General features: G+C 38.0%; 1 protein-coding gene across 1 annotated transcript in view; it reads left to right on the forward strand.

Moving 5' to 3' along the window:
- The window catches only part of SLC44A1 (solute carrier family 44 member 1), a gene marked incomplete at both ends in the record, with an annotated part of 131,227 nt that overhangs the window by 36,456 nt on the left and 79,470 nt on the right, over positions 1 to 15,301 (forward strand). The window contains one exon of the mRNA XM_084239241.1: positions 8,972 to 9,061. Within this exon, the coding sequence (XP_084095367.1) occupies positions 8,972 to 9,061 (90 nt within the window). The remainder of the gene's footprint in view (positions 1 to 8,971; positions 9,062 to 15,301) is intronic.

The following is a 15,301-nucleotide window of genomic DNA, read 5'->3' on the forward strand; positions in this document are numbered from 1 at the left end:
CTCCATTCTACCCACCCATTAGCTTTGTTATTATTGTAATTTTTATTTTCCTTCTCCATATGTCAAGCACAGTTTTCATAGGTAAGAAGTCAGTTCTTACCTGTTCCATCATGAAAAGGAGCACGATTAGATTAGGTGTCCTATATTGACTACTTATGAATTCTTGCTTTAAAGAAATGGTTATAGTATAGCAAGAAAAGTCAATAAACCCATCAGCAGTGTGGAAACTGGCTGTACTGCAGCAGATGAGAGTTGCAAAGTAGAGCTTTGGTCCTATCAGTCTGTCCTTGGTGAAATCAAATACTGAAGACATTCTGATACTTACAGGATAGGATGGGGGAAAATGAAGCCCATACAAAATGACATAGATAGTAATTTTTAATTAAAAACATTGCTTGCCACTGCATCAGAGGAAAGATAAGTTGAAAATACTGTTTGAAGATTGCAGTGCAAGGCTTATTTATCTAATTTTGACTGTGTATCATCAATGACAGAGGTAAATGATGCTATTAGGTATGTTGCAAATCAGAATGAACTTGATCTCTGCCCAGTAATTATCATGTACTCATGTCTGAGAAAGACAGTCACAAAGAATTCTGATCTATGAAGGAGATCTTTGTTAAAGTTACTGTTTTTAGGGCAGTTGGAGGAAGAAGGCATCAGTCATAGCTCACTGTAATCTACCAGCATGACTTTCTAAAAGCCTCTCTATTTGCCACTCTCCCCTTTTTTCCTTAAACAGATGAATGTGATTTAGCATAAAGTTCATGAAAAGCAGTTGGACACAGATGTTTGTATCTTTCCACTAGATGTGTCTTACTACCTTTAACTGCCTGTTGAAATCATGCCTTTATTTTTACCTTTCAAATATGAATTGCCATCACCAGGTTTAGCAAATGAAACGGATTACTTATGGTAACTCTAAGAAGTTATGTACTCCAAATCCTTGACAGAGCTTTCCCAAAGGACAGGCGATATCTTTCAAAATCCTATTACAAGATTTTATTTGCAAGCGCTATGAACAGAAGGCTGAAAGCCTCCATTTTTATTGCTAGCCAACTTCATCAGGTTTGCTCAATCTATTGAAAATTGTGGCAAAAATGATACACATCAGCTCTTTTATTCTTTCGTTACTCCTCTGCACAAATAAAAGCATATTGGAGAATTTAATGAAGCAGTTATGTCCTTGGAGGAAGCTTTGAGGATTTGGGGTGTATGACTATTTGTCATTAATACTGTAGGTTTTTTGTGTAAAACAGATTCACGTGAACAAAATAAAGTCCTCACAGATAGGGCAATGTTTGCCACAATACATACTTAAATTATGCAAATGCCTGTGTAGCAGTGATCTAGGAGGTGCATTCAGTGACAATTACAAACTTTCCTCCACTTGTGATGGCATTACATCCACTTACACCCAGTGTATGTTGAAAATATCCTATTGAAAAAGCATTTAGTACACCTAACTTACAGATATCCTACCTGAGCCTAGCTGACTTTAAATGTGATCAGGACACTTGGATTCGCCTACAGTTAGGCAGATCATCTAACACAAAGCCGGCTTTTAATAAAGGGTTGAATATCTCGTGTAATGTATTGAATATTGTACTGGAAGTGAACACAGACTGTAGAGTAGCACTGTTTACCCTGATGATTGCATGATTGATTGGCAGCTGGGCTTTGCTGCTGCTGCCCAGCTTCACAATATTCCACTTATTGCTAGCCCTGAAAACATCAAAATTCCAAATTTGAATTACTGTTTCTATTGTATGGTTACTTTTGCACCATCATACAATCAAAACATTGTGGAACCATTGCAAGTCATGGACTGAGTGACTACTTCTATGCCAGAGTAGTTAAAACACGGAAAACAATGGCAGAGGTGCTGGCATCGTGAGACAGGTTTGGAAATGATCTGTTTACTCAGGAAGCAGAGATGGGGATGTTCCAGAGGGAAATTAGGGAGGGGAGAAACTGAGAGTCAATGAATTATTAACACTTCTAGGGCCTCCCTGGTGGCACAAGGGTTAAGACGCAACCTATGAAGCTATCCGCAGCCAGTGCAGCATGAGTTCAATTCCTGGCCAGCCAGGGAGCAACTCACATGGCGCAGCAGACCTCTCCTGACTTTCCCGCTGCTCCCCTCAGCAGTGTGCTCTGGTTGAGCTGCCTGTTCTGTTCCCCACTCTGTCTCTGGTGAATCCTCTCACCCCCCACCCTGTGCCTCTGGCTTGTACCCCAGCTCTTGTATGCATAAATAAATACATCTTTTTTTTTTAAAAAAAAAAAAAACACTTCTAAAGGATGTATATAGGAATCTGCTGGGTGAGAAGCCTCAATCTGGTTTGCTTTGGCCTTTGTAGGCATAATTGACTTTTCACTAGAATCTGGGAAAGGCCCCCTGGATAGGATCTGTGCTGCCAAGATCTGGGCACACGTGAAGGATGGCATTCATAGGCTTGTCACTAGGGGTAGACTTCAGGTTATTGGGATTCCTGGCCTACACGTTTAACTCTCCTTATTGCTAGCCTATAGGAATGCAGGCATGCATCAGTGAACTTCTAAGGGAAATTTTGATTCAGTTTTATGCTCAGTACTTAATTATTTAATGAATACTTACGCTATACCTCCCAACTGATAAAAACATGGAAGTATGAGCAGCAATATAGTTGTGAACTATTGCCACAAATAGTCTTAGAATAGATGCTGATCTGTCCTTTATTTGCAGGGCTAACCTGCCTGTAAACCACTTCCTTCTAGCCAGGCTTCCAAGCTGCCATTTATTGTTTCTTTGAAAGTAGATGAATGTCACTTTCTCTAGGGCAATGACAATGGAGTCTGTAGTTATTTAGCCTATAAGAAATTCTAACTTGCCGCCCTTCTCCTATTTGTATCCAGATAGTACTTTGTGTTGGGAGGAAACTCACCAACACATCAACATGAAAATAGTATTCTGGTAGATTAGAAAGCATAGCCCTGTGCTAATTTTGCCAGAAAACAAAAGATTTTTTTTTTGCAGTTCCAAGACTGAAAGATCCCTTCCTAACTGGAGCAACCATAAAAATCTTTTAAGTATAAAAAAAACTTAATGGCTATGAACTGAGAAATGGCTGATTTTTTGATTTGTTTGTTTTAAGCTAGCTTAATGTTCTGTTTGTTTAATACTACTAAGCATTTCTGAGTTGAAAAATTCTTATTTGGCAGAACATATTTAGCCATCATTGCTACCAACCATTTTTAGTAAGTTTTGGGTCCAAAACAAATTCTATTTTAGACACTGAAGAATCGTTTTTCAGTGTTTGCTCTAGAAGTTTATGAGGTAATTTTAACAGGTCTCACAAAATGTTTGCTTCATGGTTCCCCATCTCTTCCTGCAGTACTTTTTACACATCAATGTTTTGGCATCACTCATGACAGTTATAGTACTTAGTTTGCTTCTTTCCCATTAAACCAGAGCTCAGTGAAGGAGGATCTATCTCACCTGAGCCTGAATCTCAGGAACTTTGTGTGGTGCTAGTATTTATTTGAAGAACAAATGAAATGCTTAAGAATGTTGCCTGAAAATCAAGTAACTTCCTAGCATAATTGTATATAAACATTCTGTAGCACAATTTCCATTATTTTCAAACCTTACAAAATAACAGGTATATCAAGGAGAGTCATAGCATGCGGTGATGATGTTATTCTACTACTATAAGAATCTTTTGGGAAGCTTTGCACCTCAGTCTTAATTAGGAAAAAGTAATACATACAGTCTTGGGCCTCCCCTGGTGGCACAGAGGTTGAGCGCTGGGCTGCGAAGCTGCCCCCAGCCTCTGCAACGCCGGTTCGATCCCCGGCCACTGGCGAGGGTCCCACATGGCGCAACAGACCTCTCCTGCTGCACCCGCTGCTCCTCTCAGCAGTGTGTTTCGTCAGTCTGCCTGTTCTGTTTTCTGCTCTGGTGAATTCTCCCATCCTCCTGCACTTCTGGCTGTATGTACCCAGTGCTTGTATAAATAAATGAATGAATCTTAAAAAAAAAAAAATTGTAGTCTTGCCTCTAGATTATGAACCTTGTGTAAGTGTGAGAAAAATGATTGTAATGGGAGTGTTGTTATGCACATGTATTCATATCTTTATTTTAAAACTTAAAAAAAATACTCTATTGTGGAAGGTTTTTAACCTTTATTCAAGTTTGACTGGTATCATGTTCTTTCTGCCCAAAGAACTTTCTTTAACATTTTTCATAATCCAGATCTGCTGGCAATAAATTCTCTTAGGTTTAATTTGTCTGAAAAGTCTTTATTTCTGAGAGACTCGTATCTGGATATAGAATTGAGTTAATACTGTGTTTATTTTAGCAATTTAAAGATGTCGTTCAGTAGTTTTTTTGCTTGTATAATTTCTGGTAAGAGGTCTGCTTAATCATTGCTTTTCTGTATGTGATATGCTCTCAGTGGCTGCCCATCAAGATGATCTTTTTATCTTTGGTTTCCGACAATTTGAAATTAAGATGTCAAGGTGTATGTGCATGCTATTTATCCTCTTTGACATTCTCTGAGGTCTTGAATCTGTGCTTTGATTTCTTTTATTCTTTTTGGAAAATTCTTAGTCATTATTTCTTTAAATATCTCCACTTCATTCTACCATCTCCTTCTAGAATTCCAATTATCCATATGTTATATCATTTGATATTTCCCTACCCTTCTTGATTGCTGTTTTTGGTTTTAAATTTTCATTTTTATTTATTTTTGTATTTCAGTTTGGGGAATTTCCATTGACTGACTCTTCTTTGACTTTATTTGTTCTCTCATTGGCTGTTGTTTACTAATGCATCTGACAAAAACATTCTTCATCTCTGTTGCCATATATATTTTTTTTTATTTCCTTGACTCTTTTTATAGTTTCTATCTCTTTCCTAAAATTTGATGAGTTAGGTTTCAGAAATCTATTTCCCACTTATTTTCTCTGAACCTTGGTTTTCTCGTTTACTAAGTAGGAGAATTGAGAATATATCATAATAACAGAAATGTTTTGAGAATCAAATGAGATTTTATAAAATAAATGTGTGCCCTTGAGTAAGCCCCTTTCTTTCCCTTCCCTGGGAAGGGACTAGAACTGTTTGATTACTCTGGTTCTATTAGTTCCTAAATTGTAAGATTCTGTGAAGGAAAAGGGACCTAATATTTATTGACAGCCTTATTAATTTCATGTAGGATCTAAGAAAGGTATAAAAAGCACTTTCGAAAAGTGCTTTTCTAAGATATTCTACTCTTGCTGGTCTATGTGGATTTTAATTGGAAGAAACAGAGACTATTAAATCCAGTTACCACTTGGTTAAATCTGTTAAAGAATCATTAAAATTTTTCAATAGTTGGGTTTCCTGACTCACTTGAGAAATTTCATGGCTCATAAAATATCTCACTTTCTTTCCCTGTGCCTATAGGGTTGGCTATATTAAATTATCAGGTTGGCTCCTAAATTTTACAATGTGGGGGAGAGCTAATGGAGGATTTTGTTCTTTACTGACTTGTTCAAATAAATGACATTCTCCTCAGATTTGACTTCTCAATTGTAGACCTGGGTTCAAATTTTCATTGCTTGGGCTGATTATTTAACTTCTGAGACCACGTTGCCTCATTTGTGAAATAGGGATAATACCTAAATCAGAGAGCTGTTTTAAAGACAGAAGATATAATGTGTATAAAGCTTTCAGTAAAATGTTTAGCACTAAAAATAGTAGCTAAAATGAAATATGGTACTATTAAATCAAATTTTAACTAAAAGAAGGGGAAAGGTAGCTTTAATACTCTTTTTAATACCTTTTAATGGAAAAGTTCACCTGGTAAAAGGATTTTTTTAACAATGGATCTGACAAATGTATTTTGATGACTGATTATAACCAAGACTTGAATCTTCACATTAAATTCATAGAATAGCCCTATGAAGTAAGTGTTCTGCCTTTGAATAGGCTTTGTTTATCTGAATGACAAAGCAATAAGCCTTTGTATTCATGTCACTATTTTTTTCAAAGATTTATTTATTGATACATACAAGAGCTAGGGTACAGGCTAGAGTTGTGGGGGGTGACAGGATTCACCAGAGACAGAGTGGAGAACAGAACAGGCAGATTAACTGAAGTACACTGCTGAGAGTAGCAGCGGGCAAGTCAGGAGAGGACTGCTGCGCCATGTGGGTTGCTCTCTGCCTGGCTGGGGGATTGAACTCATGCTACAGAGGCTGTGGATAGCTTCATAGGTTGCGTCTTAACCCCTTGCACCACCAGGGAGGCCCTCATGTCACTATTTTTTACGTGAAGCCTCTACCCTCTGTCTACTTCTTATCCCTATCTAAAGATTTTCTATGTATTTGGCACTTAGTGAAAGGTTTTCTATATATATTTGGCCCAGAAAGGGCACACAAGAAGTTGAATTGAATTTTTGAGATGTTGGATCTTTGTGTTTTTCTGGTTAAGAGTAGATGAAATTTAAGCGTTAACAAACTGAATGTTGGTATAAGGAACAGTACTTAGAAGATAGTTGTGGATAATCAATGTGAGGCTGCTCTCACCTCCATTCATACTCTGTGAATATACACACACATGCACACACACCACACACACACATATATAAAGCTATTGCTTTAGAAATCTATAGAAAGTAAATAAAATGAATTTCAAAGCAGTATTCAAATCCTGTGTTTGTAAGTAGTTTTACTGTAAGGGATATTATGCAAGATTGAAAATATTTAGGGCCTCCCCAGTGGCGCAGCAGTTGAGCGCTGGGTTGCGAAGCTGCCCGCAGCCTCTGCAGCCTCTTCAGCGCCGGTTCGATCCCTGGCCGCTCCCCGGCTACCGGAGGAGGGTCCCACATGGCGCGCAGACCTCTCCTGCCGCCCGCTGCTCCCCTCAGCAGTGTACTTCGGTCCTTCTGCCTGTTCTGCTCCCCACTCTGGCTCTGAATTCTCTCACCCTCCCGCACTTCTGACTGTACCCAGTGCTTATATAAATAAATAAAAATTAAAAAAAAAGAACCCTGCTTAAAAAAAAAAATTGAAAATATTTAACACAAGAAGCTTTCCTTATTCATACCCTGAGCAAGTGTCTGAAATACAGACCACAGTACAGCACTCTTATTTGAATACCACAAAAAATTATATCAAGTTATATTTGTAGGTTCTTTCTTACATAACAAAACTTTCCACAAACCTGTATTCCTGATCATAGATTTTAGAGTTGGAAGGAGCACAAGAGATGTAATCCAAGTCTTTCCTGCCATCCAGATAGATGAAGTGATTTATCTAAAGTAATGTAGCTAACTAATGATAGAACCAGGGAGATAACAGGAGTCATTCATCCCTTATGCCATTCTTTGGAAAAATTGCTTACCCACCCTTGTTTTTTAATGCAAAGAGTCTTGGGGTAAGTTTTTTTTTTTTTTTTCATCACTGACTAGTGCTCTTTTGTTTCTTGTGTGGGTGTCTGAGAACAATAAATGGTGGTTTTTTGCTTGAACAATTGAACAGTGTAAGACACTAAACAAGAAAAAGGCATTTGTTTAGTTAGCAATTTAAGGAGGCAGTGGTGATAGCTCAAATTCTCTTCCCTTAACGTTGACAGATAATTTAAAGTTGAAATTCTTTCTTTTTTGGTGGGACCCTCGCCAGTGGCCAGGGATTGAACTGGCACTGCAGAGGCTGCAGTCAGCCTCGCAACCCAGCATTCAACTGCTGCGCCACCAGGGGAGGCCCTAAAGTTGAAATTCTTAATCTGGGGTTTGAAATCCTAAACTTTTATTAAAATTTTGCAAATATATGTTTACCTCCTAAGAAAGGAATATATAGCTTTCGTTAGATATATAAATAAAAACTATTGTTTTAAAGGAAAGCTAAGTCAACCTGATTGAGAACTCATTCCCTATACTTGTATTCTAAATACTAATTATACCAGTGGGCTCCCTTATCTTCAGCCCCCTTCTGCTTATACACTTTCCTGCTAACATATCTTCCCCTGATAGTTTCCTGGATCCTGTTTTGAAAGGCACTGGAGGCACCAGCCTTTTTGTGAGGACTTTTCCCATAGGTTTCTCAAGGCTGCCTTCTCTTCCCCTTCTCTGCATGCTCTTCCTAGGAGAGGGTGTGAGACTCAGAAATTTTTGTACATTAAAAAGCTCAGGGGTGTTATTTCAATTACATTCTGGTTAAAAGGAATTTGTGGACTGACTTGAGAAACTAAGACTATTGCCATAAGAAAATAGTGCAATCAGAATTCTAATCAATACTTTGTAAATTAACTTTTAGAATGTCTCTCGTTCTTTAGGGAATCTCTGTGTTTGATCTAGAAACTACACTTTCCAAAAACAAAATAAAAATCTGTGGATGGTGTTTTTGAAGTTACCCAGATTTGTCTGTAAAAATGTTTTAATTTCGTTTTATGTTCTTGAATTTGGAAGACTTAGAAGACTCTACCCCTGAATAGAAATTTGCTTTAATGAATAGAAAGAGAATATATAAAATGCACATTCTGCATTTTTAAGTCTAGCATCTGGGCACACAAAGAAAATACTATCACTAAGACTGGAATTGGAAGAATTTGTTCATTTGTTTATTCAGTTTAAAAAGTCCTTACTAAGTACATATCATGAACCCTCAGGCATCATGTTAGATGCTGGGAAATGAGAAGTGATCTGTTTTCTAGCAAAACTCACAAATCTGCTGGGGACACAGCTCGACAAATGACCAGTCAGCATACTAAATAAATACTCTAATAGGATACTGAAAAAGCACTGGTATCAGAACTTGGTCTGACCAGGAGGAAGGGTAGGAGTTAGGATAAACTTCACAGAAAGATCCCAGGTACTTGAGTTGCAACTTACATATGTTCATAGAAACTTGTCAGGCAAAGATGGGATGTAGGTATAAATGGTGTGTTTTGTGCTTTTCCAATTTTAACTGAATTTAATCTTTACTACTCTCTTATATTTTCAATTAGAGTTCCAAAAGAGAATGGAAACCACTGGAGGACCGCAGCTGCACAGACATACCATGGCTGCTGCTTTTTATCCTCTTCTGCATTGGGATGGTAAGGAAAGTCTCCCAGAGGATCAGATCCTGAACTCATGATCTGAGTGAATGTGGGGAATTGGTTTAAAGAGGGGGCTTGTTATTTATTGGCTGATTGATTTTTAAACTACTCCTGAATTGATTTTAACTGGAGATTCTAGGATACCATTGAAGTGGGTTATAATTTGGATAAATCCCAAATTCTTTTGTTTAATAATTAAAAATCTATTGAATTTCCATTTCAGGTATCCCTGACAGCAAATTCTTAAGTGTTACTTGCTGCCATATTGTAGGGGCATATTCTTCTATACAATGCAGTGATTTTTGTACCCTTTGATTATTTATTTATTTATATATTTTTTGTATCCACATGAAATGTGAGGTCAAATTTTTGGAGTAATTAGAGGTCCAGAAAGAAAGTCAGATCATGCAACAAAAATTTCTGTGACCTGTGATATTGATGGTGTGATAAGCAGAGCACTGGCCATGGAATCAGGAGTCCTGAGTATCTAGCCCACTCACATAAGCCTAATGGCTAACTCTGTGCCTGTCAGTTTTCCTCTTAGGGAGTTGGTGTTCTTTATATAAAATTAGAGGTTTGCTGGATGATCTCTATAATGCTTCCAGTTGTGACATATTTTAGTTCTTAGAGAAAAGAGCTCTCTGCTTCTTCCCCTTTCTGCCCATACTAGGTCTCTGCTGCCTGCAGTGTCTACTATAATGAATGGCATCTCTCAGTTGGAGATCAAGGGACCTGGTGATTTTCCAATGGGTGAAGGGGATGGAGGAGCAGCGTCCCTAGTACAAAGTGTTGGGGGTGTGCATATTCAAATTTCATACTCACTCTGCCCAGCAGGAGTTTCTGACACATCCTTCTTGGGGACTGCAGAGTCATTGCCTGTGTGCTAGGCTGGAAAAGAGATAGGAAACAGTTGTTTTAAAACTAGCTGATATTTAGAGCTAGAAAAAGGACTTGGAAATTCTCATCTGGTTCCTCTGCTTAACCTCCTTCACAGATTAAAAAGATCAAACCCAGAGATGGAAATGACCATTCCAAGGCTATATGGCTAGTTAATGACAGAGCTGGCAAACAACCCCAGTCTTTTTTTTTTTTTTTAAGATTTATTTATTCATAGAAGAACTGGGGTGTAGGCCAGAGGTGCAGGGGTGGGGGGTGGTGAGAGACAGAGTGGGGAGCAGAACAGGCAGATCTACTGAAATGCACTGCTTAGGGAAGCAGCGGGCAAGGTAGGAGAGATCCCTGGCCAGGGATCGAACTCAGGCTGTGACCGTGATAGTGCTGAGACTATCCCAAGGCCTCCAGGGAGGCCCCGACCCCAGTCTTTTAACATCCAGGCCAATATTCTTTTTTCCCACCTTTTTCAAGAGGACTGTGCAGATGGTGTTGCTCTTTCTTAGCCCTTACAACTCAAAACACAATAATGTTACCTCAGGAGCCTTTTTTTCCACTTGTGTTATTTTTACCCTCTTTTCCCCCACTACTTTTTTTTTTCTTATTGTGTCTCTATGTAACTGCCCACCTTAGAAATATCATGTGAGAATCACAGAACAATCCTAATCATGACTGATAGGTATAATTCTAGCTACCCCCGTCTGTTCCGAACAAGGAAAAGAAAGTAGTAAATTTTATTTTATTTTATTTTTTTTTTTTAAAGATTTATTTATTTATTTATTTATACAAGCACTGGGTACAGTCAGAAGCGCGGGAGGGTGAGAGAATTCACCAGAGCCAGAGCCGGGAGCAGAACAGGCAGAAGGACCGAAGTACACTGCTGAGGGGAGCAGCGGGCGGCAGGAGAGGTCTGTGCGCCATGTGGGACCCTCCTCCGGTGGCCGGGGAGCAGCCGGGGATTGAACTGGCGCTGCGGAGGCTGCGGGCTGCTTCGCAACCCAGCGCCCAACCGCTGCGCCACCGGGGAGGCCCGAAAGTAGTAAATTTTAATGAGATAGAATGAATCCAGTAAACTGAGTGCTAGTTTTAAGAGTTACAGACAGCCCAGCTTCACCAAACCTCTAGGCTTATCCCAAATATGAAGGATATTTAGAAATCTTAAAGTAATCCATTTCCTACCTTGGATTTTAAACATATTATTCAAGAGTCTGTTTATTTAATTTAGTAGCATCTAAAACGTAGCAGCATTAGAGTCTTTGCTAACAGCATTAGTCCCCTCCTCTTTCACCCCCCATTTAACCCTGGGACGAATAGCAGCTGACCTTTTGAAATTATGTTTATAAAAAACATATACCTGCCACCCACGGGGCTTTTGATTCTCCATGCTAAAATAACTCAGGAAAGTGCAATCATTAATGTTAATGGGTTGATTTGGGAATGACTTGAGAGTAAGGAGCTATTTGTTTACTGAAATGTTTTAATGCAGTGGTAATTAATATTATGTTGATTTCAGTGATAATTAAGATTTCAGTGATAATTAAGACACACTGTGTATATTTTTATTTTTTTAAGATTTATTTATTTATGAATAAAGAACTGGGGTGTAGTCCAGAGGTATGGGGTTGGGGGGGGTGAGAGGATTCACCAGAGACAGAGTGGGGAGCAGAACAGGCGGATCTACTGAAATATGCTACTGAGGGGAGCAGTGGGTGAGATAGGAGAGGTCTGCTGCACTATGTGTTTCAACTCCCTGGGTGAGGATCGAACTCATGCTGTAGCAGGTGGAGATAGCTGATGGCGCTGAGAGACTTTAACCCCTGCACCATCAGGGAGGCCCCCCTTTGGATTTCATTCTGTTTTATATTAAAAAGAATTATTCAACATACATTTGTTGAGCATTAGTCATGTATGCATTTTTCTCATTAAAATTTCCCAATTATTTTAGATAGGTTTTGTCCCCAGCTTACAGACAAGGTATAACAAGGTTAAAGAATAACTAGTCTAAGAATGTACTGCTGGTAATAAGTGGCAAAGTAAAATAGAAGCCATAACTGTCTGCCCATATTCTTTTTACTTGGTAGCCTAGCTACCGTCTTCATTTACAGTAACCTTTCTCACTTATCTTGTAGCCTAATATTCAAACCATATCTTTATTCACTGTCCTTACTTAAAGTTCTTTGCTTACTCTTTGATATCTATGCTGTAACTCTGAAATGTATTTTAGGATCTTATCTTTTACTCATCTTTATCATTAAATCTTTTTATTTATACATGTCATCTCTTCATGAATATTTATACTTCTCTTTTATTTCTTTCCTTGCTCGCAAGGATTTTTCATGCTCAAATTGTCTAGAACTTAGGATATTTTTCAAAGTAAATTGCCATCAGCTTTTTTAAAGCTATGATCTTCCACATCTGAACTTTCATCAATATTTTGAAATTATAGGACATGTACTTGCCCTCCTCTAAATAATTACATGTAGTTTGTACTTCTAAATATATGTTTTCCCTAAGGTAGTAAACAAGTGATTCCCAGTCCTAGATGCATATTAGAATCGTCTGGGATCTTTTAAGAAATATTTGTTCCAGTGCCCTACCTCAGTGAATTTGATTTCATCTCTGGATTCTGATTTCATGTTTGTGATTCTAATGTTCATTCTGGATTGAGACCCACTGTTTTAGGCACTGACAAGCCCTTTGATCAAGAAGAGATGTGACTCGGTTTAGAAAGAGCCCTCAGAGTCAATGCTAATGATAAGATGTGGTCTAATCAGTATTTATACTCTAGGCAAATGGTTTAGTATTTATTTCCTCCTCCTCTGATACACTTAGGAAGCTAGGGTGATGGCCAGGGTGTGGAGAAGGGAGGCTAAAGAGTCTTCTCACTTTGGCAGGCTAGTACAGGCCTGATGCTGCAACTAGAGATAGGGTGTGGGCAGGAAGGAAAACGACTTGGGAAAATGTGGAATGAGAAAATGAGTTTTAGAAATGCAGAATGTGTGGGTAAGATCAAGCAGTTGGAAATGCAGAATTGAAATTATGGAGAATGATATGAATTAGAGCTGGGTTTAGGAGATATCATCACATCGGTTGTCCCTTCAGGCCTCTTTCAAGGACCTTTTTATTTTATTGCATCAGTCTCATTCCCAGAGCATAGTGTTTCTACCTCATTAACTATTGTTGAACATGCAGCATGAAGTGAAGGGCCCACTGCAGTATTTAATCACCTGTGTTAATAGTCTGTGCTTTGCCAGGATCATAGACTAGAAAGTACAGCATGCAAAAAATAAGGTTTCCTGCAAAAAAATAAGGTTACCTGATCCAAATGATTGCCTGCTTTCTGTAAAATCCTTTAGTTTTTTTCTTTCCTTTTTTTTTTTTGGTGGTAAAATTTATATAACATAAAATTTACCATTTTAACTATTTTACAGTTCATTTAAATCCATTTGCTTTTTAATCTACTCTTGTGTTTTAATTCTCAGTCACTGTAGTGGCTCAAATAGCTTTACACTTCTTCCAGCAAGTATCCCCTGAAAAATTTTACTTGTAGCTACTTTTCCTTAGAATCATAAAATTTTGGAAAAGAAAAGGTTTTTATAGATCAATCCAATCCTTGTAGCACGTAAGGGAAATGAGGCTCAGAGAAATATAAGAAATATTTGTGGCAAAGTTGGGTTCATTTTTCAGTTTCTTGTCTGTGTTTTTTTCTTTCTCAAGTTTTTTTCTTTCTCAGCTGAGCTCTGATTTTGCTCACTCTTGCCCTATTACTTTCTTCTTTTTTGAGAACATTACAGTTCTTTCAGAGCAAGAAAGGTTATCCTAACCGTTTTACCACACACCACACCTTGCATTTGCTTATGCGAATAAAGACTTATTGAGTGGATATTACCTGAGTTTCCCATCATTCATGTTTTCCTCCTTTTTCCTTTTTCTTAGAAAAATGCACTTATTAAAATTTTAAGGAAATCCAGAAATGTGGCCAGCTTGGCAAAAATACTTATTTTTTTTCTAGTTTGCATATATTAATTCTGCTTCTGGCATCAAATCCTATCCTGTTTGCTGGATCCATTTGCCTCTTTCTCAGGCTTCTCAGGAGAGGAAGGGCAGAAGTGAAGTATTTCTCCAAAGTTTGACAATTAGTCATTAGGATACTGACTCCAGGTGTTGATTGAGGACAAGTAAAGAAATAAAGGAGGTAGTTTTTGAGGTTAAAAAAAAAAGCATCTGCATATATTTTTACTAATTCCTGGGAGAGGGCTATATGCACAAAAATTGTCCCCTCTCTTTATATTGAAACAGTTAGCCATGTCCATACCTCACCCTCACCCTGTGCAAGGTTTTGTTGACTCTTTCCGTCCTCCTGCCCCCCACATACTAAGCTAGGACCTTCTGCCTTGTGAAAGTCAAACATACTGAAATAAAATGAGTTCCCTTTTTTTACTAACTTTGAATAAAACTAAGCAAAAGCTCTCAAGTTGAACTAACCTTGTGATGTGAAGAGAAAATGAGCACAGTTCCATTCATTAGCAAATTGTCTTTCTGCTGTGTAGGTATTAGGTTTTCAGATCTTGCCTGTGATCCACTATCCAGGGTATACCTTTATCTGATTTGAGTCACCTCCTATTTGTGATTAGATTTGTCTCCCTCTCCTTCCTCTCTTAAAATAATAGTTCTCTAGAACTATCACTTCAAAAACTCAGCCATTTTAAGATTTTAGTCCTGGTTCTCTTCTTACTCATAGACTTATTTTGTCTCTAGTGGGTTGTTCCCTACCATGGGCTTATAAAGGCTTTCCTCATGCCCCTTATCATTTGCTTCATTGATGCGATTTCCTTCTATTGAATGTCCATTTCTCCTCCTCTATGCAACCATTATATTATTTAGTGTATTCTGTAAAGCTTCTCTCCCTATTTTAATTTCACGTAGCACATTATTTTCTCTTCTGAAACTATATTGCTTCCTGTATTTGGATTTCAAAATTGTTTTTGTTTTTTTATTTAAAAGAGATGGCACTTTTAATTATATTTGGCCTAGTTCCCCATTGTCTTGCTGTACCATATGGGAAGACCCTGGGATAACAGTCATGGTTCCTTCCTATCTTATTAGCTTACTGTTCTCCTTCCTTTCTCCCCTGCAGCTTCTCACTGTCTGTACTCTAATGTTTTTGGAAGTGCTTGTAAGTTTAAATGGCCTATTTGAAAATAAGGCAGTGTCCTGTTTCACCACATATATGTAACATTTATAATTTATATTCTGCCTTTATCCCAGAGGGATGTGAGGTAGCTTCTAACTATGTTAAAAAATAGTTAGAAAGGGAAATCAAACTATTAAAAGGAATATTTCACC

The sequence above is a fragment of the Talpa europaea genome (assembly GCF_964194135.1).
Source record: "Talpa europaea genome assembly, chromosome: 7".
Lineage (NCBI taxonomy): Eukaryota > Metazoa > Chordata > Mammalia > Eulipotyphla > Talpidae > Talpa > Talpa europaea.